Source organism: Cryptomeria japonica, chromosome 2 (genome assembly GCF_030272615.1).
Source record: "Cryptomeria japonica chromosome 2, Sugi_1.0, whole genome shotgun sequence".
NCBI classification, from domain to species: domain Eukaryota; kingdom Viridiplantae; phylum Streptophyta; class Pinopsida; order Cupressales; family Cupressaceae; genus Cryptomeria; species Cryptomeria japonica.
The window spans coordinates 121,843,486-121,868,089 of NC_081406.1; the positions used below are offsets into that span (position 1 = coordinate 121,843,486).

Consider the following 24,604-nt stretch of genomic DNA (forward strand, 5'->3'; position numbering starts at 1 on the left):
GCATAGATGCATACTCTTGAAATTCTTATTGGAGACATTGATATAAAGAAGTTACTTATTTAATAAAGAAGTGAAAGCCTTTTTCTATTACAATAAGTGTACATAAATGAACTAATTTAAATTGTAATATGAAGTGTAAAACTAATAAGCATGACAAAAGGAAATCATTTGTAAAGAAATAACATTCAATTATTTATTGCACGTACGATAGGGTGACAATACTAGCATGGGGGTTTCAGATTTGTTAGATAGAGTAAAATATACTGACATAGGAGCAAGTATTTATAAATGTAAGAAATATATATAGGTACAAGACCATTTAGAGAAAGAGAAACCAAACATACATGCACATACAATTATGGAAACATATAAACAAAGGTGCAGACAACATAGGATTGAAAGGAATAGCGACAAGCTTATACAAATATTCAAATGTTCAGATAACTTTAGGATTATACATATATAAAATATGTAAAATTGGAAATGTAAAAGTGTTGTATGAAGCGAAAGTATTGTAAATAGGCAAGAGGTGTAGTATAGGGCTAAGGATGTGCTGAGAGGCGAGCAATCTCTGCAAGTGAAGCATCACACTTAGCTTTATAATCAACATCGCAGATCTTGTTAATTATAACCTTCATCTTAGGTTTAGAATTGTATGTGTCGGTAGAAACCAACAGAGTGAACTTGTAGCGATGTGAAACAACTATATTAATGACAACACAAGGTGTTTGTGTTGTGGTGGCATCATTTTGTAGTATGTAAAGTTCTTTTGCAGTTTTGTTTTATCAAATATGTTTCCACTTCATCAAAAGCAGTTGCCCAAACAGTTCTTGGTGCATCTTGTAGTTTCATTGGTAAAAGGTAATTGTAATTGCATTCTTCCATGCTCATTTGACATCTAGGACAGAACCATGAATCGTCAACTTGTTGAGTTCATTTTTTTTATAAGGTTTACCATTAACTTTCAGTAGAGAAGATGTGTAATAGAAATCATTATCTGTTACGTTCACAAATCTTAGAACAACAAGTATAGTGGTTTGAATTGTTTATGGTTTTACACTCATGCCTTCACGGATTGATGCAATAGTCATCCTAGTGTATTTTCTATCAATATGAGTAAACCCTGAAGAGAAATCATGAGGATGCAATGGAAGAAGTCCTCTTAGCAAGAGGGGTTCTGCCTTTGGGAAAGGAGAATTAATATGTAATGTTGTTGCAGATGTCATATTGACAACCTTCCCATTAAAGTACCCTACACGGGCATTGCGTACAACAAGGATAAGAACAACAGCAGGGGTTGACATATTTTTTAATTCATGGCCTCTTTGTTTTGATGCTGACTCCCACAGATTGACATCAATTGTTGAACCAAACAGATCATTAATTTTAACAATTCGCTTCTTTGTTTTACTACCATCCTTCCTATGGATTGCGATGACATCTCCAACATATACAACAACACCAATGATGTCAACCAATGTATTATTAGTCAGCTGAAACACTTCGCTAATTGGGATGAAAGGGGAGTGGGTCTGAGCATGATCAACATCAGGAGTACAATGTTTCAATATTGAAGCATTAGATAGGAAGATCTCTAGATGGTTGTTTAATTTATTGTATTTTGTGTTTGCCTCCTTTATGGACCCCTTAGAAATGACATAGTGAGCACCTACCTCCACATGATCACAATGTAGTTGAGCTATTTGATCAAAACATGTAACCCTAACTTCACAACCCTCAGTGTGTACAATGTCAGAGATGAAGACTTGCCCATTCTTGGTAGGTGTACTATATGACCGTATTGGTCGTTTGTTAGTGAATTTTCCTTTGGTCATCCATTTTTTTTGGTAGAGATTTAAAATTTTGATAGGGATTATGTTATCAGGGGTCACAATTTGTAGGGATGGTAGTGCAACAACAAACTGAAGGGAGCGTTTAGAGGATGAAGATGTTTCTTGCCCCAAAAATTCTGGTTGTTGTTCTTTGAATAGGTATGTAGGTTTACCAAAGAACTGACAGTCACTTTGTTTGATCTATAGACTAAGTATTATAATAGTCTTGTAAAATGAATATAGTTTTGTTTAAGGTTTTATGAAATGTTGCAGGAAACCATTGAAAGAAGGATATTTTAATAAACATTGAATCTTTCCTACCTTGTGTTCCATACATATCTGCAAGTATAACTTGTCAAGAGAACTATAGAACCTATTTTTAGAGTATCTGAATCTATCAGATCTGCATACTTTGAAGGTAGAATTGCCAGCTGCATGCATGTGGCATCAGACAACAACTTCTGTATGTGTCATCTTTGGCACCCTACATTTTCAGAAATGACAAGACCTGGAGCAATGCTGAAGGAAGGTCATCCCCAACATTGATAGATTGAATTGCACATGGGGTGGGGGCACAGTCTTGGGCAAGTGCCTACAAAAAGATAATATCAACACTGAGGACTTAATGTGAAGGGGTACTAAGATATAAAGAATTTTGAACCATTGAATGTGGCAATGATATAAAAATGCATCAATTAAAGAATGCTTAACTATATTTGTGTATGCTAGAAAACACATGAAATCAATTTAAAATGTATTATGAATGAGGGATATTATGAAAGTAATGATGACAAAGTTGGGGTTTTGAAAAGGTAGAATGTATTAGCTTACCAAAGTGTCCATTGCAAATTGCTATAGAGATTCAGAGGTAGTTGATGGAGACGACATATTGGATTAAGTTCTTTAAAATCGAGAGGAATGGAAACACTAAACATGCATGAGAATACACATTTATTAACAAACTCTAATAATTTTTTGTAAGTATATGTTTAATTTTTTCTAAAAATGTAATATTGTACAGGTTGTCCTGAAATAAAGCTATTGACAGATAAAGACATGTGCAGAAATGAATAACTTAGAGAGATGGAAATAATTTTGTGCACGTTTTAATTAAACTATATAAAATAAGGCATTTCATTTGCAAAGAAGACAGATGCACATCGTAAGAGAAACACGAGTTACCTGACTTTTAGTGCATAAACGATTTCAGTTTTAGTGTGAGGAAAGAAGTGTTGTCATCTGGATTGGTATATTGCCTTGCAAAATAAAGTTGATTTTGATCCTATTATGAGGTTGCAAATATCCCTATTAGAATACATAGAACAACATAATGGATTGATAAATTTTGTGTCGAGGATAAGCACCTAACTAAACCCTAATGAATAAAAAACTTGCACACCAAAAACAATGCACACGAAAATGAGGGATGGAAATGAAAGACCAACAAATTTGCAGTCACTCATTTCTTTTAATAATCGCCTTAATTACAATCTCATTGGGAGGTGTATCAGAACGTTGATATAGATATCATCTCATATCTATATGATCCTAGTACGAGGTTGAAAATTTCCTTATTAGAAGGCATATAACGACATAATGGATTCAGAAAATCTGTGCCAAGGACAACCACCAAACTAAACCTTAATGGCTTGAAAACTTGCACACCAAAAACAATGCACTAGAAATGAGGAATGGACAACAAAGAACAACAAATTTGCTGACACCCATTTCTTTTTAATAATCACCTTAATTACAAACTCATTGAGAGTGGTATCGGAATGTTGGTGGAGATATTATCTGATTTCTATATCTCGCATGTATATGAAGGGCACTGAAATGGGTCACATTCTCATTTTAATCTCAAATCACCATCTGTCAATGGATACTTACAATTTATGCCTGGTTAATTATAAAGGTTGAGAAAAGTCAATACAAGTTATAGACTAGTGAAAGATTCTAAGGAAGACCTAAACTCGTACTCAATATTTCAAGGAGATATGTTCTCTGATCGAACTGCTAGATTTCAATTGTAATTTTGAGTTAACATTTTTTTATACATATTAAGATAGTTGTATTAAATTTAAATTATTTCAATTATAAAACATTCTTATTGTTCAAAGCTTATTTAAATAATTAATCAAAAAAAAAAATTAGACTAATATAGTAAAGGTGCAACCATAGGCAAAATAGAAAGGTAAAAAATGCTTGAAAACCAAAATCACCACACTGGTAAAACTAAATGGTAAAAACAACATACTGTAACAGAGATATGTGTGTGTCATCAGATAACTGTAAAATGTGCATAACATCACAATACATAGAAAAATCAACACAAAGTCATGGTTTAATCTTTTAATTTGGTGCAAAAGCTTCTAATTAAAATAGCTCAACAAAAATCTCAATGATCAATGACATTTTTGCTTCTCAATCAGATGATATATCTTCCGAAATAGAATAAAGAACTTTGTTAATTGCATCTGAGGTTTCATAGCAAGCTATTTTGACTGATTACAAAAGTTTTCTTAGTGTAATTTTAACACAATTTATAATGTTTTCAATGTAATGGGCCATTGTAATTTTCAGTACTCATATGTATGCATTTATGTGTTCATCAGAATGGGGCAGAAGGAAACCCAAAACAGAGTAAAGTAAAGAAAAACTGAAACAACACAGTGCTGTGTGGATATTTATTTTATGTTACTTGTAATAGGTACACCAAGACAAAAAATCATAGTACCGATTTATGAGTTCTACACATAAGAATCGAGTATGAAGAGTATGGAGATTACTTCAAATATCAAAATAAGAACTAAACCCTTGAAACATTGTGTAATTAACTCTAATCAATATCTACCCATGCAACCCATCCATCTTGATTATCATTCCACTAAACAAATCTTAACTCCTAGCTCAAAAACACCTAGTGGATCAATTAACTGTTCGAGAGTCGGTATAGGAAGAGGGTAGAGTTTGAGTTTGTTAATACTATAATCATCATTGCCCATACTAGGAATGGTGGAGGAGTGGCAACAATAGGAGGAGGGGTTCTTGACTGCTTGACCATTCTACGTTCAAGTTGAGAGGTTCTGCTTTATTGTGTTGCTCTCTTCTAAAAGCTTCCTCACAACACTGTTAATGTCCTCTCTTTCTTGCATCCCTCTATTCATTGTAAAATTTTGATTCAATTATTGTTTCACTATTCTGTGACAACCAACAAGTGAAAATACATCATTAAAAAACTTAATACAGGAGAAAAAGGTGGCTAATGCCAAAGTAAAACAAAACATTGTTAAAGAATGCAAAAAGGACTAATTCACTGCTCACGACAACCACCAAAGTAAAACAAAATATTGTTAAATAATGCAAAAAGGACTAATTCACTGCTCATGACAACCACCAAAGTAAAACATAATCAATCGGAAAGTTGCAAGGTAGAAACCTCTTCTAGGTGGTCAAAATAGTGCACCTCAAGGAGGTCTAATGCACCTGTTGTAGGCGGTCTAAATAACACACCTCAACAAACTCTATTGCATTCAACAAATTCACTTCAAAGACAGTTAAACTCAACCAATAGGAAATGAAACCATAATAAACATAAGGTGCATAATTATCAATTATTGGCCTCTTCTTAAAACAATATTGAGGCGACTATGGTATCACAGAGATATTAAAAAAGTTCAGGTAACAAATCAAGTCTACAAGTTATAACCTAAAGAAAACAAGGTGGTTGTTTTGTAATGGCCACTTACTTTACCGTATTGTGTTTGTCTTAGAATCTTAATTGTTGGTTGTGTTTTGTTTATTGTTAATTTTGTAAATACTTGCACATTCATTGCAATAACGGACTTTACACTTAACATACAAAGCTATATGAATATTGACTCAACTACTATGGTATCTCACAGATACTAAAAGAAATACATGTAACCAGTATATATATAAAGGGATGTTATGAAAGTATTAAGAACATCTAAAGCAATGAAATCAATTCCCAACTAAGGGGCATAATTATGTATAATTCGCCTCTTCTTAAATCAAAATTGAAATGACTACTATGGTAGGAGATTGTTTATAGAAATCAGGTCTAGAGGTTATAGCCTAATGAAAACAAGGTGATTTTGTAAATACTGCAACATTCATTGCAAAACACTTTACAATTAACTTACAAAATATATAAGTTTGAAAACTTACCTGGGAATGTCTCTTGCCACTTCCACTTCGTCTGCCACCGACTTTCACAAACCTTGTTAATGGGGGTTAAAATATCGCACCTCAACTAGCATGAAACCCTAATAAACAAAGGAAAACAAACAAAAATTGAAGTGACCTGTTAGATTCTTAAAATTACAAACTGTAAAACCACTTACGAAGAAAAAACAATTTAGGGTTAATGAATTAAAAAATCTCACCTCCAACCGCTCTAATGTATTCACCAGAAGCACTCCCAGCCAAAGAATGAAACCTCAATGAAGGAAAGAAACTGCACAAAGTAAACCCTAATTAACCAGAAACCTGTAGAGAAAAACCAATTCACGAAAAAATTAGGACCGAGAAACAAAAGAGAAGAAAATTGCAGATTAGGACTAACCAGTAAAAAAACTCACCTGCAACCGGTGTAATGCATTCACCAAATACACTCACAACTGAAGAATGTAACCTTAATCAAGCCAACAAACCTGGGGTCTAATGCATTCACCAAATGCACTTGCAGTCAAAGAACAAAAGCTAAATGAACCCAAGAAATCGAGCAAAGTAAACCCTAATAAATCAAAAACATGTAGCGCAAAAACAATTCACGGGAAAATGAGGACTAGAAAACAAAACATAAGAAAATGATAGATTAGGGTTAATCAGTTTTTATTTAAACCGTAATCAAACAAAATGTTACAAACCCAAAATAATTCACAAGAAAATGAGGACCGGAAAACAAAACAGAAGACATTGATAGATTAGGGTTAACCAGTTTTCATTACACATCACTTACCATTCGTAAACTCTAATCAACTGAAAACTTGCAAAACAAATCAATCAGAAACTTGCAAAACAAATCAATGGAAAACTTGCACAACAAATCAACCGAAAACTTGCAGAGCAAAAAAAAATCACGGGAAAATGAGGACCAAAAAACAAACACAAGAAAATGACAGATTAGGGCTAATCGATTTTTATTTTGTATCCATCATCATTCGTACACCCTAAGAAGCCGAAAAACTTGCAAATAAAAAGCAATTCATGGAAAAATGAGGACCGAAAAACAAAACACAAGGAAATGATAGATTAGGGTTAACTGGTTTCCATTGCTATTCATTTACTGTTTGCTACTTCTCCGAGATTCGTGCAACACACACGTCACAATCTAAGGCAAAATCGAATTGCCCATTTGCCCCCACTGTGAACACGTCTCGCTCACCGGGAAAAGTCTGTCGGGCATCGAAAATTAATGCTCGTCGGAATTTCTTACACTTCGGCGGGCAAAAGCCCCCACTAAAAGCCTATCGACTTAATTATGGGAGGGGTGCAAATAATCCCTCTAGAAAGTATGTAGGTAGGGTAAGATATTAAGCCATTTGATTTGACTTTGGGCTCTTCTTAATAACCATCGTACCAACCCTACCATATGTAAGCTAACCAAATTGCATGAGATGTTGTAGAGTGAACATTGTATTTAGTATTTGGAGCAAGATTTTTTGTAAAAAAGTATTTTGACGTGTATGATTTCTTATTAAAAAAATATTCAAGTTTTTTTAAAATAGTTTATTGAGTTATGATGTTTATGATTTCTTTTATTTTATTTTTTATTATAAATTTAGATGTAATGTAATAAGATTGTCTTGAAAGTTGTCTATTTATTATTATTTTTTATTAAGCATTATATCAATTTTTTTTTTGGTATTGTCACGTGCGTGTCACCTTCTTTCTTATACAAGTTTATCTCTTGTTATGAAGAATGTAATACAAATCGATGAAGAATAAAATGCAGATGAAGTCGTTACACGAAAAGAGTCAATTATTGTCATATTTGTGGCCTATTAGATGGCTAGGAAAAAATATTATTGTTTGGATTTTCCTATTTCAAACTTCATCTCAAAAAATCTAGTTGTAATCTTGTTCCACATATTTTTTATGAATTAGTGTAATATATTTATTTTCTAAAATAACGTAGTTTAGATACTTAAACATTAAAAAACATACAGGTCGACAAATGCTAAGTCATATACAAGTATTCTATTGTAACTACCAAATGCCATTAGTCAATCGCATAGGATAAATACTGATATGTCAATTGAATCAAAGTGAAAATATTTTAGAAATGGAAGTATATGACATAAAGAAAGGAATCCATATGAAATGAGACCCCAAAAATATAAGGTGAGAATGCCTCTGAATTAAGGTTAAAGTTCCAATTTTTTGAATTGTGACAAGTCATATTCCACCACATCATCATAATAAAGTACATCACTTCTTAAGAAATTAATTAAACTAATATAAAATAATATCATATGATTGTACTTAGTTCAACTTGACCTCCCCTTTCAAATCACATCCCAAATATTCATCACTTTATCCTTCTTTAGAGCCTTCAATTTGCCTAATGAGATTCCCTTTAGGTTGAATATAAAATATTTTCAATTCCAAGATTGCATTGATGGCCTTTTAGCTACTTTGAACATTGAACTGAAAACTCAACATGATAGGTTCCATCACTTGATATACTATTTTTCTTCATGATTATGGATATAGAATTGTGGCTAAATATCAAATTACCAATAAGCTTCTTAAAGGACAACTTGGAAATGAAAGACACCTATTGAACAACAACACTCTTAGTATACCCCTTTGATAATTGATTTCTCACATAGAAAATTTTCTTTGGAGGCTAGTTTGTTATAAGGTAAAAGGTATTTAAATGCAAGCTTGACTCTAGTGGATAAAATATGGTGATAAGGTCTCCACTTTTTTTTTTCAAATAAATATTCAACATATATTTATAGAAAAGAGAACATCTCAATCTTGAAACTTACTAATGGTAATACTAAGAGCCTTAATTGACACATTGTTGATGATAACATAATTTGCATTCAAAAAAAATTTAAGAGGTGAGAAATACTTAGATATTCTATACTTAAGTTACTATATGGTCTCAAGTTCTCAATCAACAATGGACAAAACAAATTCTCAATGACACAATTTGGCCCCCATCCATAATGAACTCCTAAAGAATGGAAATAGGTGAAACATAATACAATTTATAGACACCTCAATATCCCATTTGGTATTACCAATGCCGAAATTAATTGTGGACCAAATAAGGTGGTTAGAAAGGCATTCCTACCACATCTTAGCATTGTCATCCTTTATAAGGAAAAAGGAAGCTTGGATATCATTGTTCCTTGTACACCTAGCGGATCTATTTTATAGCCAAATAGATTAATGGCGATTAATGACTTATTTGGAGAGAGATGCTCCATGGATAAATGGTCTATTTGTTTATGAAAAATACAATTGTAAGCAATCTATGGTACACTTTTTTAAAATGACAAAATCTAGATAGCCTCCCTTTTTGAAACTTTTATGTTAGCCCCATTAAACAAAAATTGGATCTCTAAGTAGTTCACCTCATCCAAGTGTCATGGTTTGATTATTCTTAGAGACATGGACTTAACTTTTCTACTTCCTCTATCGAGAAAAATCTAATGATCCAACTAAATGAAAAACCATAAGGTGTTATCTTAAATTTTAAAAAGGCATACAATTTTTTGAGGCATATGGGATTTTACGAGTGTCAATTGGAAATCACGGAGCCAACTCAAAGTTTGATTCAACCTTATCTATAAAGGAAATCTACGTATGATTGAACTCTAGAAGCTTGTCCCTCCCAACCTCCCAATCATTCTTTCCACTTACTACCATTCCAATTTCCTCAAGTCTTAGAGATCACCTAATAGACATAGCATCCAAACTTTCCTTCTTAGGTTGGTTTACACAAATCTGTTACTTGCCTTACCCCTTGCATAACATCTAAATTCAATTGGTAGGTGTAATTTATTTGATTACATTGAATGGAATGACCTTAGTCTTTAAAATTTCCAATCCAATGTAAGCTCAAGCTCCTAATTCACAACATGAAAGATTCTCCATACAAAAGTCATTGTTGGTAAATGCATCATGTTCGTTTAGCTACCCCATCCTAATTCTTACATGCCAAGTTTGAGTCCATCTAACACTACTTTGGTTTTTCTTGCATTCTTTGGTACTTCCTTAGGATCTCTATAGGTACCATCTTGTAATTTTATTGGTCCTGAAAAACAACTCTTCTTAACCCCTCCACAACTCATAATATAGGAACTAGAAACTTCCACCATTGTATTATCAGGTCCATATTTGGAAGTTCCACTATTTGGTTTCTTTTTCCATTTCACTTTTCCTTTGGAGATTCAAATTAAAACTGTTTTCTTTAACCTATTACCACAAATGATTAATCTAGCCTCAATGATCAAATAACAACTCATAAAAAAAAGTCAGTAGTCTATAATCATAATTATAGAAATAGAAGGGAAACACGATAATATAATTCTTGAGATTGTCCAATTAGTTAAAGTCTCTAGAATGTAATTTCTATAACTCTCATTATAAATCATTATTTACAATTAGATATTTTTCACCAAAAATATGTTTGATTTTACTTTTTTTTTTTTTTTTTTTTGTTAATCCAATTATTTATACATCTACTTGATCATACTTAAATAAAGTCAAGCTAAGTATATATATGATATAGTTGTAAAAATAATATTATTCTTGATGCAACTATAATATTACTCAACCCTCATTCAACATACAATACATTAAAAAATATGACAATCTTTATTAAATAATTCAAGGCAAAAAGTTATTTTAAAAAAATTGACACTTCTAATTTTTTAATTCACATGAAGATGATTTCTTAATAATGAATAACATTTTTCCATGTGGTTAGAGAAATTTTGATTGCAACTAATTATTTAATTGCATGCAATAGTTTCTTAGAAAATTGAGCCCATTTAGTGCAACCAAAACTTTGCATGCAAATTTTTTTAATGTGATTTAGTTAAAATCAAGAACATAAACTTTAATGATGTTGGTGACTCCTTCATTGTCATTTGTATATTGTCTAGCTTTCTCAATAATTTTCATTCAAATAATGGAAAATACAATCTAATTTGGCTAAAGTTTTAAAACACATTTTCCATTTCATTAGTTAGCTCTACTTTTCAAACCCATGGGTTATCTAGTTTCAAAAACATTTGGAACTTGTGGTAGGGCACACGCACCAGTTTTTTCCCATGTTTCAATTAGCGTTCACTACTTGCTCACCCAACTCTTCAATTACTAACTTTAAATAAACTAAAAAAATGATAACTAAAATCCTATTAATAAATTTCACATGTACCAATAGATGCCCACTTGTACCCCTAGTAGCTTGAGAATTTGTAAACTTTAATTGGAGGAGTTGTACAACTTTATTGGTACCCATAGTGCATGACTATTAGGGCATTTTTGCGTAAGTATTTTCAATTTTTGAGGTGGTTGTAGCACACAGTTATTGGGGCATATTTAAGTATGTATCGGGTGACAGTTTGAAATGACCACTTTTTGATCCTTGCATGCATAACTGATCCCACGACGTTTTTCATTACCACCCAGAAGCCAAAACAATATCTATAAGTAGTTAATTTGCATACCAAGACAACAAAAAAAATCATCAAAATGTGATGTATTGTTTAGGATCTATGGGTGCACAAAGTTAGCTATAACGACTACTAGTATGCTTCCCTAAGTTTCTCTCATCCAAATTGTCATGGTTCAATTAGTCTTATAACCATGGACTTAGACTTGCCACTTCTATCTAGTGAAACTTGGCGATCCAATTAGATGGACAAATATAGGGTGTTGTTTTAAGTTTTGAAAATACATCTTTCTTTTTTGAGTATATGGGATTTAACAAGTTTCAATTAGAAATCATGGCATCCAATTTTGATTTTGATTCATTGTTAGCTACAATTGTAAGCTATTTATGCTTGGACTCTAGAAGCTTGTCCCTCCCAACTTCTTAGTCATACTTTCTACTTACTAACATTCTAATTTCCTAAAAGATTGGAGATAACCTAATAGATATAGCATCCAAATATTCCCTTTTAAGTTGGTTTACAAAAACCTTCTACCTGTCTTATCCCTTGCACATCATCTAAATTTGGGTGTAAATTATTCAAGTAGGTTAAATGGAACAAGCCCGATCTTTAGATTTGTCAATTGAATGCAAACTCATACTTCCAATTCACTACATGGAAGCTTCTCCATGCAAAAGTCCCTATTTCTTGAAATATTTCATGTTCCTTTACTTATCCCATTCTATCCCTAATGTGCTAAGCTTGAGTCCATCCAAATCTACTTTTGATTCTACTTGCATGCTTGAATACTTTGGTCCTTCATTAAAACCTCCCTACCTATCATCTTCTAATATTTCCAGTCCACAAAAGAAACCCTTTCTCACCTTATTTTGTACACACAATGTAGGAACTAACACCTTCCACTACATTATTATCAAACATATTTGAAAGTTTCACTATTTGATTTGTTTTTCCATTTCGTTCTTCCTTTGGGGATCAAATTCCAAATTATGTGCTTTAATCTATCATTACAAACAATCAATCTAGTCTTAATGATCAAAGAACAAGTCAAATACAACGATGACAATGCAAAATATGTTAATAGTCTTTGAAATTGCTCAATTGCTTACTACCTTGAAAATGTAATTTGTATATTTCCCATTACAAATCATTCTTTAGTATCATATATTCTTCCGTAAAAATATACTTAATTTTATATTATTATTTTTATGTTTTTTTTTATGAATAGGTCTTCTCTATTAATAAGAAATATTAAAGTATATATTCACAGAAAAAGGCTGGGGGATACAAGATCACCCCACGAGAGTCACTCGACTAGAGGACGAAAACAAAAAACAACAACAAGCTATTCATCGAAAAACTTCATTAGGTAGCCAAAGCAGTAGCAGCTGAGGGAGGAGGATCAAGGTCATCTTTTTTGCCTCATACATCAGCGGGACCAGGAGTTGAGTTTGGTACAGACCACCCATCTTTAGGATCTCTTTCAATTTCTCCTTCCTCCTACCTGGGAGACGAGATCGCTAAAGCCAGGCGAGGAAACTTGAAGGTGGTGGCAGAGGGCCACCAAGAATCAGTAGCAGGAGGAGCAAAGGCCATAGGAACATCAGAGGGCCACCCCAAGTTGGAGCCATGCCGCGGCGGGGAAGCCGAGCGGTGGTGCCAAGCAACATCTCTCCCACCCGAGGGGCGGCGGGGAGGCTGGGACAGCGGGGTCTGAGAGTGGCGAGAAGATGAGCTGCGATCGTGCTGGTGGCCATAGGGCAGAGTACGGTCGATAGAGACAGAGTTCGGTGGTACTCGAGCAATCACACAAGGGGCATTACCCCAGTGTTGAAGAAGCTCCTGAAGGTGGGCCATCGCAAGGGCTACTTGTCAGCTTGAACCTGAATTTGCATTAATACATTGTTACAAAGGGAAGCTTTAGCATAAAGCGAAACATTAATATCCAAGCAGCTGTGAGAAAAAATAACAACATTTCTATCCTTCCAAAGAGTGAAAATGATCTCCATTCTGAAAGCATGCCATATTTGGGAGAACTTATAGGGGATTCTAGGCGAATCACCTAGAAGAGCCATGTGCCAGGAAAATTGGTCAGGCTGAAAAGGCCAAAAAAAGTCATGAATCCAACTCCAATATTGTTGAGCTCTTGTACAAAATCAAAAGATGTGCATAAAATTTTCTTGGTGACCACAAAAAGGGCATCGAGGGTTAGGCACTCCCAAATGCTTGAGTCTAGAACCCAAAGGAAGACCTTGAAAGAGAACACACAAAGAAAAGTGGGCAATCTTAGGCTCGGTGATGGCAGACCAGACAACCAAAAATCGGAATCTCCAGGAAGTCTGGGAAGACTGCAAGTGCCACTGCTGGTTGAGAGTATGAGCCATAGGCAAGTGAGGAAGCAACCAGAGATAACCCATTTTGGGTTTGTAGTTGGTAAAAGGAGTCCAAGGATACCACTTCCAGTCTTTCCACTAAGGTCTAACAGACCAAATACCAAGCTTATGAAGCAAATTTGAGGGAAGGGAAAAAACCAGAAGGTCATAAGTCTATCGATCTGGTGGAGACAGGCGAAACTAGACCTGGAGATCATCCCAAGACTGGAGGCTCATAGTAGATCTAGAAAAAAGATCCTTAGGGTTATGAATGTCACACTTGTAAAAGCACAGAGAACTGACACCTTGAATTTTGGCCAAAGGTAACCCTTGCACCTAAAAAAGAGGGGACCATAAGAGGTTGTGTTGATTCATGGATAAGTCATCCCGAAAGCCATCGTCGGCCCACCGCAGCCAAGGCTTGATAGCTTCCCAAGCATGCCAGATACTTTTGACAACAAAAGTACCCTGTATCTGAATAGGGCCTATCATGGTGAGCAAGGTTTGCAAGCCTATACCCTTCCAGGCTATCCTTTTAGAAGGAAAGCCTAAAGAAATGCAATGTTGGAGAATAATTTTCCAAGCCTTGTCTCTAGATAAGGCTTTGATAACCCATTTAGCACATAAGGCCAACCCTTGGTTTTGGATGGAAATAAGGCTGAGTCCTCTAGATTCCTTGGGGAGATAGCAGTACTCCCAAGCAACCCTGTGAAAACCATGATGGTTAGACTCAAAGGCCCAAAGAAAGGCCCGCATAAGTCTTTTCAACTTCATGTAAGAGGCCTTTGAAGGAGCCTAACATGAAGAATAGTAAACATGGGTGGTGGCCAACACTTTGGAACAGACTTGGAATTTACCAGCCAAAGAGAGAGGCTTGGTGATCCAGTAGGCAAGCTTTTTCTCGATTCTGTCTAAGACCGCCTGCTAGAGATCCGAAGGCGAAGCTTGGAAGGCAAAAGAAATTCCCAAAAAGTGAAATATTTTACCATGCTGAAGCCATTTCCAGTCATACTGAAGGATCCAAGGTGGAGCAGAAAGAAAGGACTGTCTGTAACATTGCGTCTTGTGCCACTGAATGGTTGAACTAGAAGCCAAGCAAAAAGTGTTAAGACACTGAAGAGAAGATTGCACATTATCTTCATCCTCAATGAGAGAGAAAGGAATCATCAACAAAGTGGTCATTGACAAGATGGGAAGGTGACTTAGGTAGGGAGATACCATAGACATGCCCAACAATGATAGCATTAGCAAGTAAGTATCCAAACCCTTCTGCTGCAAGAACACATAAAGCAGAAGCCAGAGGGCACCCCTGGTGAATGAATCTGAAAAGGCCAAAAGCCTCAGACTGTCGACCATTAACGGTAATGAAAGCCGAGGCATCCCCGAATAGCATCTGCACATACTGGATGAACCGGGGACCAAAACTTAGGGCTTTGAGCATAGACAAGATAAAAGGCCATTCAATGCGATCATACACTTTAGCAAAGTGAATCTTAAGAAAGATTGCTTGTTGTTGAAAGCGTCTGGCCCAATCTATACCTTCCCAAACAACAATAATATTGTCCAAAATAAACTTGGATTTAATAAAGCTAGTTTGTTTTGAGCAGACAATAAGCGGTAGGAGATGCCTAATCTTAAGGGCCAAAGCTTTGGTAATGATCTTATAAGAGACATTAAGCAAGGTGATAGGCCACCAATTGCAAATGTCCTCTGGTTCCCCAGCCTTAGGGATAAACTTGATGTTACCCTGATTAATCATTTTTCCCAAGGAGCGGGAATGAAAAGCTTCCAGATAGACCTTATGAAGGTCAGGACCAACACAAGGCCAAAGAGCTTTGTAGAATTCACAGGGGAAGCCATCACAACCCGAGGCTTTGTCATTTGCCATAGAAAAAGTGGCTTCTTTGAGATCATCAATGGTTAGTAAGAGATCACAAAAGGCCTATTGCGAGTCAGAGAGTCGTTTGGGAACAACAACTAGGCAATCTTGTAAGGCTTGGGTTCTGGCCAGAGAATCTCCCTACGCTGTGAACACCTTCTCATAATGACGGACAAAGGCTTGCAATATGTCAGGTAGTTTGGTGAGCAGAGCCTATCCCTCTTTTATTTTCTTAATCCCAATAGAGGTATGAAGGGCACGTAGAGCCAGGAAGAATTCCTTAGAAGCCCTATCGCCCACCTTAAGCCAATGTAATCTGGCTTTGATTTGAGCTCCTCTAGCAGAGTGACTATCAACAACTTGCTTCTGATGTCTGAGCTGGGCTAAACGGAGTTGCAGGGTAGAATCAAAGGGATTCAAAGCCAAATCTTTTGTGGCGGCACATAGAGCTTTGGTGGTCACATCATATGACCGCCTATGGAAGATGGCAAGTAGTCTACCATAAATGCGTAGAAACCTTGCAGAGCGGGAAATGGCGTCATGCCACCACTCAATCCAACCAGTGTGATGATGGGGCCTTGGCTCAAGATTCCACACTCTTTGAATGTGGGCCATCGTGGACTGATGGTGCAGAAGAAATGTGTTGAGGTAGAATTGTGTTTTGGAAGGACACTTCCTAACTGTCTACCATTCAATACTAAACTTTATGGGGAAGTGGTCTGACAACGTCACATCAACAAGAGGAGTGACGCGCAAATCAAGATCTTCAGAAAAAAGAGAAAAAAGATTGCACAGATATCATAGCACAATCAAGCCTTTTAAGAATTATGTCAGAGCCAGCTCTGAAATTAGACCAAGTGTGCCAGACCTGACCAGGACGGCGATGGTTGGTGTTGGAGTCGAAAAGACCCAATTTATTGCGCATATAGTACTAGGCTTCCCGCTCTCCAACTATCCAATAGAAAGGCAAAAAACCATCCTTATCAGAAGCCACCTCGACCATATTGAAGTCCCCACACATGACCCAAATGGCAAGTGGAAGATTATCCGCGATCCATTGCTAGAGGTATGATCTTTCAATCGAATCATTGGGAGCATAAACATTAACGATCCCAACGGAATGATTATCAATAGAAAGCAAAACCCAAACAATGCGCTGCATGGGATCAACCCCATGAGAAATAACTGCAGAGCACCACCAAGGTGAAAGGAGAGTAACAACTCCCCCTCGACCAGCTTCATGTTGGGATGAAAAACAAGGCTATCTGGCCAAAGTACATGACATGCAGCATTAAGCATGAAACCTGCAATTTTAACTTCCTGGAGGCAAAGAACATCCAAGCCTACAATACGTTGATGAACATCTCGAACATAATACTTTCTGGCGAGGTCTGTGAGACCTCGAACATTCTATGAGATGCAATTCATGACAAAACTAACATATCATTTTCGTCCCTAAGAGAGGAGAAGCTATTGCATAAAAAATCCCGTTCCCCACTGGAGACGACTCGCCATTTTTATGAACCACCATCTACAGTCTCAGCATGCCTTGAAGGGCTGTGAGAATGACGTAGAGAGTGTGGAGCAGAAATCGTAGACACAGCCTGAGGAGTGCGCATGCAAGGAGGGCGGGCAACACCCTCAGAAGAAGCATTCCCCCATTGAGCAGGGTTTGAAACCGGAGTGGGATCCGCCTGGGAGGACAAAGACTGCATAGGAGGATCCTTCATCGATTGAGAACTAGAACCAACGGGAGTCTTTTGGGTCGAAACCCTAGGGGTTTTTCCTTTATGAACCACTGTGGTCCATTCATCCTTCTTGGCTCCCTCCACTGGTCGAGAGCCATATTCCTTAACAAGGGGTTTTAATTTTGGAGTTGCCAAGGGACAATCCTTGATCTTGTGATCCACTGATTGGAATCGGTAACAAGTGTTGGGTAGGTTCAGATAAAGCACCTTCTGGGTGAAGGTGGTATCGCCCACTTGAATATCAATAGTTTCTTTCATGTCGCGAGACAAGTCAACCTCAACACATACCCTCTTTTGAGGGAGAGCATTAAAAAAATGGCCTAGGTCGAGGCAGACAACTTTGCCAACAAACTAAGCAATGGTTTGCATGAAGGGCTGACAAGGCAAAGGAAGACCAAGGAACTCAACCCAGACTGGAACTCGCAATTTTTTGTCATCTGAAACAGAAAAATCACGAGACCAGCATTGGAAGACCAAAAGGGACGACCTAACAGTCCACGGACCATGAGAGAGAATAGCCTCGATATGGGAAGGGTTTGAAAAGCGAAACAAAAATTTTTTTTTGTGAGACTTTGGACACCATTAAGCCTAACTCCATGAGGAGACTAGGCTTTGGCGACCCAGTCACGAAGCATGCTTTCAGAAGGGATCCTACCCACAAAATATCCTATCAAAGTACATTTTTCAAGCCAGTCACAGGCATTGTCAAAATCCTGAATAGGAAGTACAACATCAGGCGAGGACATACCTCGTGAAACACTTTCGGGACAAACTTGTGAGGGCGTTTGCTCGTGGCGTCGTGAGGTTCCGTTACAACAAATCCAACACCAACAACAACTGTTGGGCTAAAGTTGGCCGGAGCCATAATAAACACAAAACATCCCGCAGTAAATGCAGTTTGAAACACACAGGACAGAACATGCAACCTCAAACCCTAGCAGAGAAAAAAATCATCTTCCTTCCCCCCCAAATTTTGATTATTAATATAACTTAAATACATTATATACATATATATACACATATGACATAATTGTACAAAGACTCTTCTTGATTGCAAGTAATTTTCTTTAGGCAACAAGCAACCCAATGTATTACAACTAAAACCTCTTTTCAAATAAGCACAAAATTAAAATGCTATTAATTTTATATTATTATTTTTATGTTTTGATTATTAATACAACCTAAATACATTATCTAACATTAACACATATAAGTGTACAAAGACTATTCTTGATTGCAAGTAATTTGTTTAGCCAGCACGAAATAGTGTGTTTGAAAAATGAGCCAGTCTATTACGACTAAAACCTCCTTTCAAGCAATCACAAAATTAAAACGCTATAAAACTTAAATGATACTAGTGACACCTCCTTTGACATTTATAGCTTGTATGGCTTTCTCCATAATTTCCGCGCAAATAATAGAAAAGCACAATCTAATCTGGCTGAAGATTCAAAACACGTGTTTTACATTTCACTGGTTACTTTATTTTAATGACTTGTGCCACTGAAGTCTAAGATGTAGACGATTTTTCTAGAGAAGATGAAAGGAACGGCGCTTCTGGTGAAGGGGAGGAATCGAAAGGGGAGGGAGGAGTAGTCACATTATCACCATTTCCTTCTAACATTTCAACCACGCTGCTCATCCCTGGTCGATTTATAGAATTGTGTTGGATGCACCACAATCCCACTTTTGCAACCTTCTCAACGTCTTTGCACGATCTCTCTGCTGCTACTCCTCTTAATCTCTTCTCTAACTCACCGTTTTCGATCAATTTGAACATCCACTCTGGAAAATAAAATTGACTGGACCGGCTTACCTGCTCTTCAACATTCTTTCTACCACCAACAATTTCCAATAACACCATTCCAAAACTGTAAACATCTGATTTATCCGTTACAGGACCCAAATTTCTGTACCAAAGCTCTGGTGCAGCGTATCCTGGCGTTCCTCTCAATGTGGTAATCGATATGTGATCATCTCCCTTTCCACACAGTCTAGCCAGACCAAAATCAGCTACTTTGGGTGTGAAGTCGGCGTCCAATAATATATTGTGAGGCTTAATGTCGAAATGGATGATGCGTCTGTTGCAATCTTGGTGTAAGTATGCAATCCCACGAGCTGCGCCCAAAGCAATTGAATACAATTGATCCCAATTGAGCCCCTGTTCTTTTCCTTTTCCAGCAAATATAAACTTCTCCAGAGACCCATTTAACATGTACTCATAGACAAGTGCGCTTTGAGGTTCTCCGAAGCAATAACCCATCAGCCGAACCAAATTAACATGGTGGATTCTTCCGATGGTGGCAACTTCGTTCATGAACTGGTTCTCACTTTGTCTCGACCGGTCAAGAATCTTAACAGCTACCATATCACCGTTAGAGAGCTTTCCTTTATAAACCACACCGAAACCGCCTTCCCCCAATTTATCTGAAAAGTTACCGGTGATCTTCTTCAATTGAGAATATGAATATCTGCGGGGCATTTCATCAGCATAGTCATGAATGAACTGCTCGACGTCGGAAGTAGGCCTTGAATTCCGATAATAAACTACAAGAACTATTGCAGCTATCACCAAACCAACGGATCCAATGGAAACACCTATTACGATTCCTCTTTTACCACTTCGGCCTATAATACCACAAATTCAAACATGGAACGGCTTAAATTACATACATCATGCTTACATTTTTACATTCAAAAAGTATTAAACATTCAGAATTAATTGGCATTTTCTAGATTTAATAAGTTGCTTAAGATGTGTGATCACACTAAGAATACATTTCTAGATTTAAAAATGTTAAACATTCAAAATTGACTAACATTTTTTAAGCTTAATATGTTACTTAATATATGAAATTTAAGACTGGCGCATCATTACAGATATAAACTATAAACTGAAAAAGAAAAAACTAGATATTTGAAGTAAAAGCATTACCTTGGGCGCATTTCTTTGAATGAGGTCCATCCTGGCAAAAGCAAACGAAGTTTTCTGAAATGGGAACGCCATAGCCACAAAATCCCTTACTTTTTTCACAGTCTCTACAACTCTGCTCTTGTTCTTCAGGAAAAGCCCATTTCATTGTTGCTGCTGGAACTCTCATCATTCTTGGGGAGCATGACATATTCAGATATCCTGGTGGGAATGATCCATAAGTTAAACATTTCTCATCACACATATATACTTCTAGACTTGCGTTGTTCATATTGGTCATATTAAAAATTCTATTGCCCGCCTCCTCGGCTGAATCTATCAGATCAGAAAATGTGCAATCTTGGAAATTCTTGTCATCTGTTAGCTTAAACGTCCGATTATGATAGAAAACCTCTAATATTGTGTAGTTGTGGCTCCCTATTCCAATTACTGGACGTACGTTCTGCACGCAGTCGATCTGAAACATTGGCACACCACAACTGCGACTGCCTACGCCAAAAGGAAACCTAAAGTTTGTGCTGCCGCATGTTTGATTACTTTTACAATATTCATACTGCGGATCGACACATAGCGAGCAACTAAATAAAATTGCGCAGACAGTAACACCAAAAAGAAGAGTGATGCTAAGCATTTTAGATTCTATTGAAGGACGGACAATGGATTGAAGCTCAAATGTGCATTATAAGGAAATTCAACGATCGCCTATGTACAAAATATCAAGCCACGAGATTTGACTAGCGCCCAAAATATCAACTGAATCGAATTTACAGCATACAACTGGATAACAATCTAATATATATACAGCTATGCGAGTACGTTGGATTAAGGAAAGAATGCATGCTAATAGAGACAAAGAAATAGAGACGTAAAGAAAAATCCAAGATGAGATTAATAGAGACGTAAAGAAAAATCAAAGATGAGATTAGCTTCACGTAAGGTGAAAATTTCAATTTTACATTGTGGGATTATAATTCATTACATCATTATTCACGTCTTAAGTGTATGATAATTCAGATGTCTATTCATATAAATAAATAAAACTTATTGATAAATATAAAATATTAGGTTTATATAAATTAGATTAAAGAAATGATCGATTATATGATGATATATAAGACAATTGATGATAAATGTTTTGATGTACATGTTTGAGTCAACTTTTTTGGATTGTTTTGAACAACTGATTGAAGACATAGTTCATGTGGCTACATTGCCGATCTTTACAACCTCAAACAATAACTTTAAGCTCCTAACTTACATACAACAATATGCTAATTTCTTTGTAAAATAATTATGCATTGCTTAAGAGCTTGAGATATGTTAAGTTAAGATGCATGACTATTAGGTATAAATAAGGTATTTATTTTTTCTAGGATAAAGATTATTGATATCTTGTTTGTTGAATGATGTCATTTTATTTATTCACTTGAACTATATAAGTAATAACCATTACTAAAAAGTTTTCAAGTCTTGGATAATGTGTTAGGACTTAATCTAGAGATTTTTAGCTAGATTCTTGTGCATGGTGAACTAATTTAATTACTTACCACAAAATTTAACTGTTGTCAAATACTTAAATTAGGACCAAATCTAGCATCACAATCAATAACACTTATGTCTCCCTTTTGAATGCCCTATTTTGTGGGACCTACACACCCATCACATGCCCCCCACCAAAAATTCCCAAAATTATTGCCACAACTAGTGTCAGCCTTCACAATTCAAAATTTAGTCTCAATTTTGGTACTTGACTATTTTATGTTATCCTAAACTTGAAAATAGCCTTGACATCACTATATAATGAACATCTTCTATCATTCATAAGGTCTAAGAAATTCTAAGTTATGGTTCAATTGGGCAAGCCCTTTAGATATGGGCTTTCAACATATTGAGCAACAAACTACAACATTCAACATTCAAGTATGATTTCATGTTTGTGATTTATGTTTATCATGTTATTGCATTAAAACTTGTAGGACTTATCTAAAGAGCATTACATCGCTATCTTTATGTGAAAATCCACATGAGAGGGTTTTATACCTAAGGTATTTTATTGCCATTTTAGTATTTTCATTATCTTTTAGCCTCCATCCTTTTGAAGATAAGACCTTTTCTACATCAATACAATAGTTGTTGTGGAGGTGAGAACACCAACATGTGGTTTGAATTAGGCAAGACCCTATACAAAATAACCATCTTCCATGTTTTTGTGTGCACTCCAATAATAGAGATTGGTGTAGGAGTATAGGGCAGACAATCACAATCAATACCAAACTTTGAATAGGCAAAAACACCAGGATTAGGGTTCTCAACACATGTGTTTGATGCTTTTTGGATTGATTTTTGGGAGATAGACCTAGACGGCTTAACTAGATTTCTACCCCTTTTTGTTAGTTTGAACACCCCTTGGACTAGGGTACCCAACACATTAGTCCAACACTTTCAGACTTAGTTTGTAGATCTAGGTTCTTTCTATGTCTTATGGCTAGATATGCCCTACTATTTTGGTATTCTATTCAATAACTTGATGTTATTGTTGAAAGTTATCATTTTTTTTATCATATAGACTAGATCTTAAACAAAAAAAAACATAATCTTAATTTTATTACAACAAAAGGAACACAAAATCAAGTGTTCATCTCGCCTATTAGGGCTAAACTTGAACCTATTTATGTTCCCAATTATATGCAATTGAGATTTGAGATCTTAGTTTGCATCCATAGGCCTATGATCTTATTTTCATACATATCATTTTGATGAACTTGACATGTCTTATACTTGCATATATTTTGATTTAATTAATTAATCATGCAAAATTTGATTGATTTGCACCCTCACATGATTACATTACTAATTAGTTACATTTACCTAGATCATTTAATGAAAAGAGACAAATTTCATTTCATATTACTTGCATTGATTCATTGCATCTTCATGTATTACATATTGTGTATTTTAAAGATGTTCATGGCACACATTTCATTTGTAAGGACTTTAGTAAATGCTTCATGTGTTGTTATGTGTAATAAGAATTTCAAATATGTTCATGATATATTTTCTTTCATTAAAGCTTTGGTAGATATTTCATGTTGCACCTATGATACTATTCCTATAAATAATGTTGAAATAAGCCATGTTTGTCCCTCTCTGAGAGTTTTCATTATTCATGAGGATATTTTGGTACAAAAATAGGGTGTTGTTACTGCTTTTCTTAATGATATCTCTCTTAGAGATGAAGCACTGAAGAGTGATGGTTCTTCTTCTCTCAAGATTCACCTCCTTCATAAGGATTCTTTAGTGCAACAGGAACATGCTCTAGATATTGATAATCTTCAAATCTCAACACATTTATGAACTTAGATGCCTACTCTTCTCCTAGATATTATCTTCATTATCAATATGTTTTAATGCAAGAAGATGTTATCCATTTCCTTAATGACATGTCATCTAATATTACATTAACTAGAGAATAAACATGAAGTGATAAAAATAATTCCTCATACTCAAACAATCTAGTGAAAGAGGAATCTCCTATATCCAAAATGGAAATGAATAATGTCAATAAATATGTCTCTATAGATACTCTCCTTCTCTTTGAATACCTCTCCTTCCTTCCCTTGATAGAACTCTCTCCTCTACTTTATTCTATCTCACCTCTCTCTATCTCTCTCCTTCCTTCTCCACCTCTCTATCTATTTCCCCACTATGAAATTATCTCTATCTCTCCCCCTCTCTCTCTCTCTTTCTCTATATAAATCTCCCTCCCTATATCTTCCAAACTTTCCGTTTCCACTTTTATCAATCTCACCTCTCTCCCCACTCTCCCTCCCTACTACCTCTTTCTTTCCTTTTATCTCTACTTATCTGAATCTACCTACATCTCCCTCACTCACCCCATACTCTATTATACCTTTCCCTCTGTCCTTCCATATTTATTTGTCTCCATCACTATGTTTCTATATACCCCCTCTCTCTCTCCCCTTTTTTCTCTTATTATTGATAAAGAGGGGAAAAGGGAGAGAGGTAGAGAGGTGTGAGACCCAATAGGAGAGAGAGTGAGGTGAGTGGTATAGAGGGGAGTGAGAAATGTGTGTAATGTGATAGCGAGGGAGAGGTAGATAGGTAAAGAGAAACTTGGACAGAGAGAGAGAGAGAGAGAGAGAGAGAGAGAGAGAG

General features: G+C 35.8%; 2 protein-coding genes across 2 annotated transcripts in view; both read right to left on the minus strand.

Moving 5' to 3' along the window:
• The window catches only part of LOC131045639 (rust resistance kinase Lr10), a 29,787-nt gene extending 16,433 nt beyond the window's left edge, over window positions 1–13,354 (minus strand). Inside the window, exons 1-2 of the mRNA XM_057979250.2 lie at window positions 13,002–13,354; window positions 1,236–1,422 (exon numbers count right to left, since the gene is read on the minus strand). Of these exons, the coding sequence (XP_057835233.2) occupies window positions 1,236–1,422; window positions 13,002–13,354 (540 nt within the window). The remainder of the gene's footprint in view (window positions 1–1,235; window positions 1,423–13,001) is intronic.
• A 5,596-nt stretch (window positions 13,355–18,950) lies between these two features.
• On the minus strand, window positions 18,951–21,059 carry LOC131045636 (LEAF RUST 10 DISEASE-RESISTANCE LOCUS RECEPTOR-LIKE PROTEIN KINASE-like 2.1). The gene is made up of 2 exons (XM_057979248.2): window positions 20,432–21,059; window positions 18,951–20,124 (listed from the first exon to the last, which is right to left on the minus strand). Exons 1-2 carry the CDS (start codon window positions 21,057–21,059, stop codon window positions 19,007–19,009), a joined length of 1,746 nt encoding a protein of 581 aa, XP_057835231.2. The 3' UTR covers window positions 18,951–19,006.
• Between the last annotated feature and the right edge of the window lie 3,545 nt (window positions 21,060–24,604).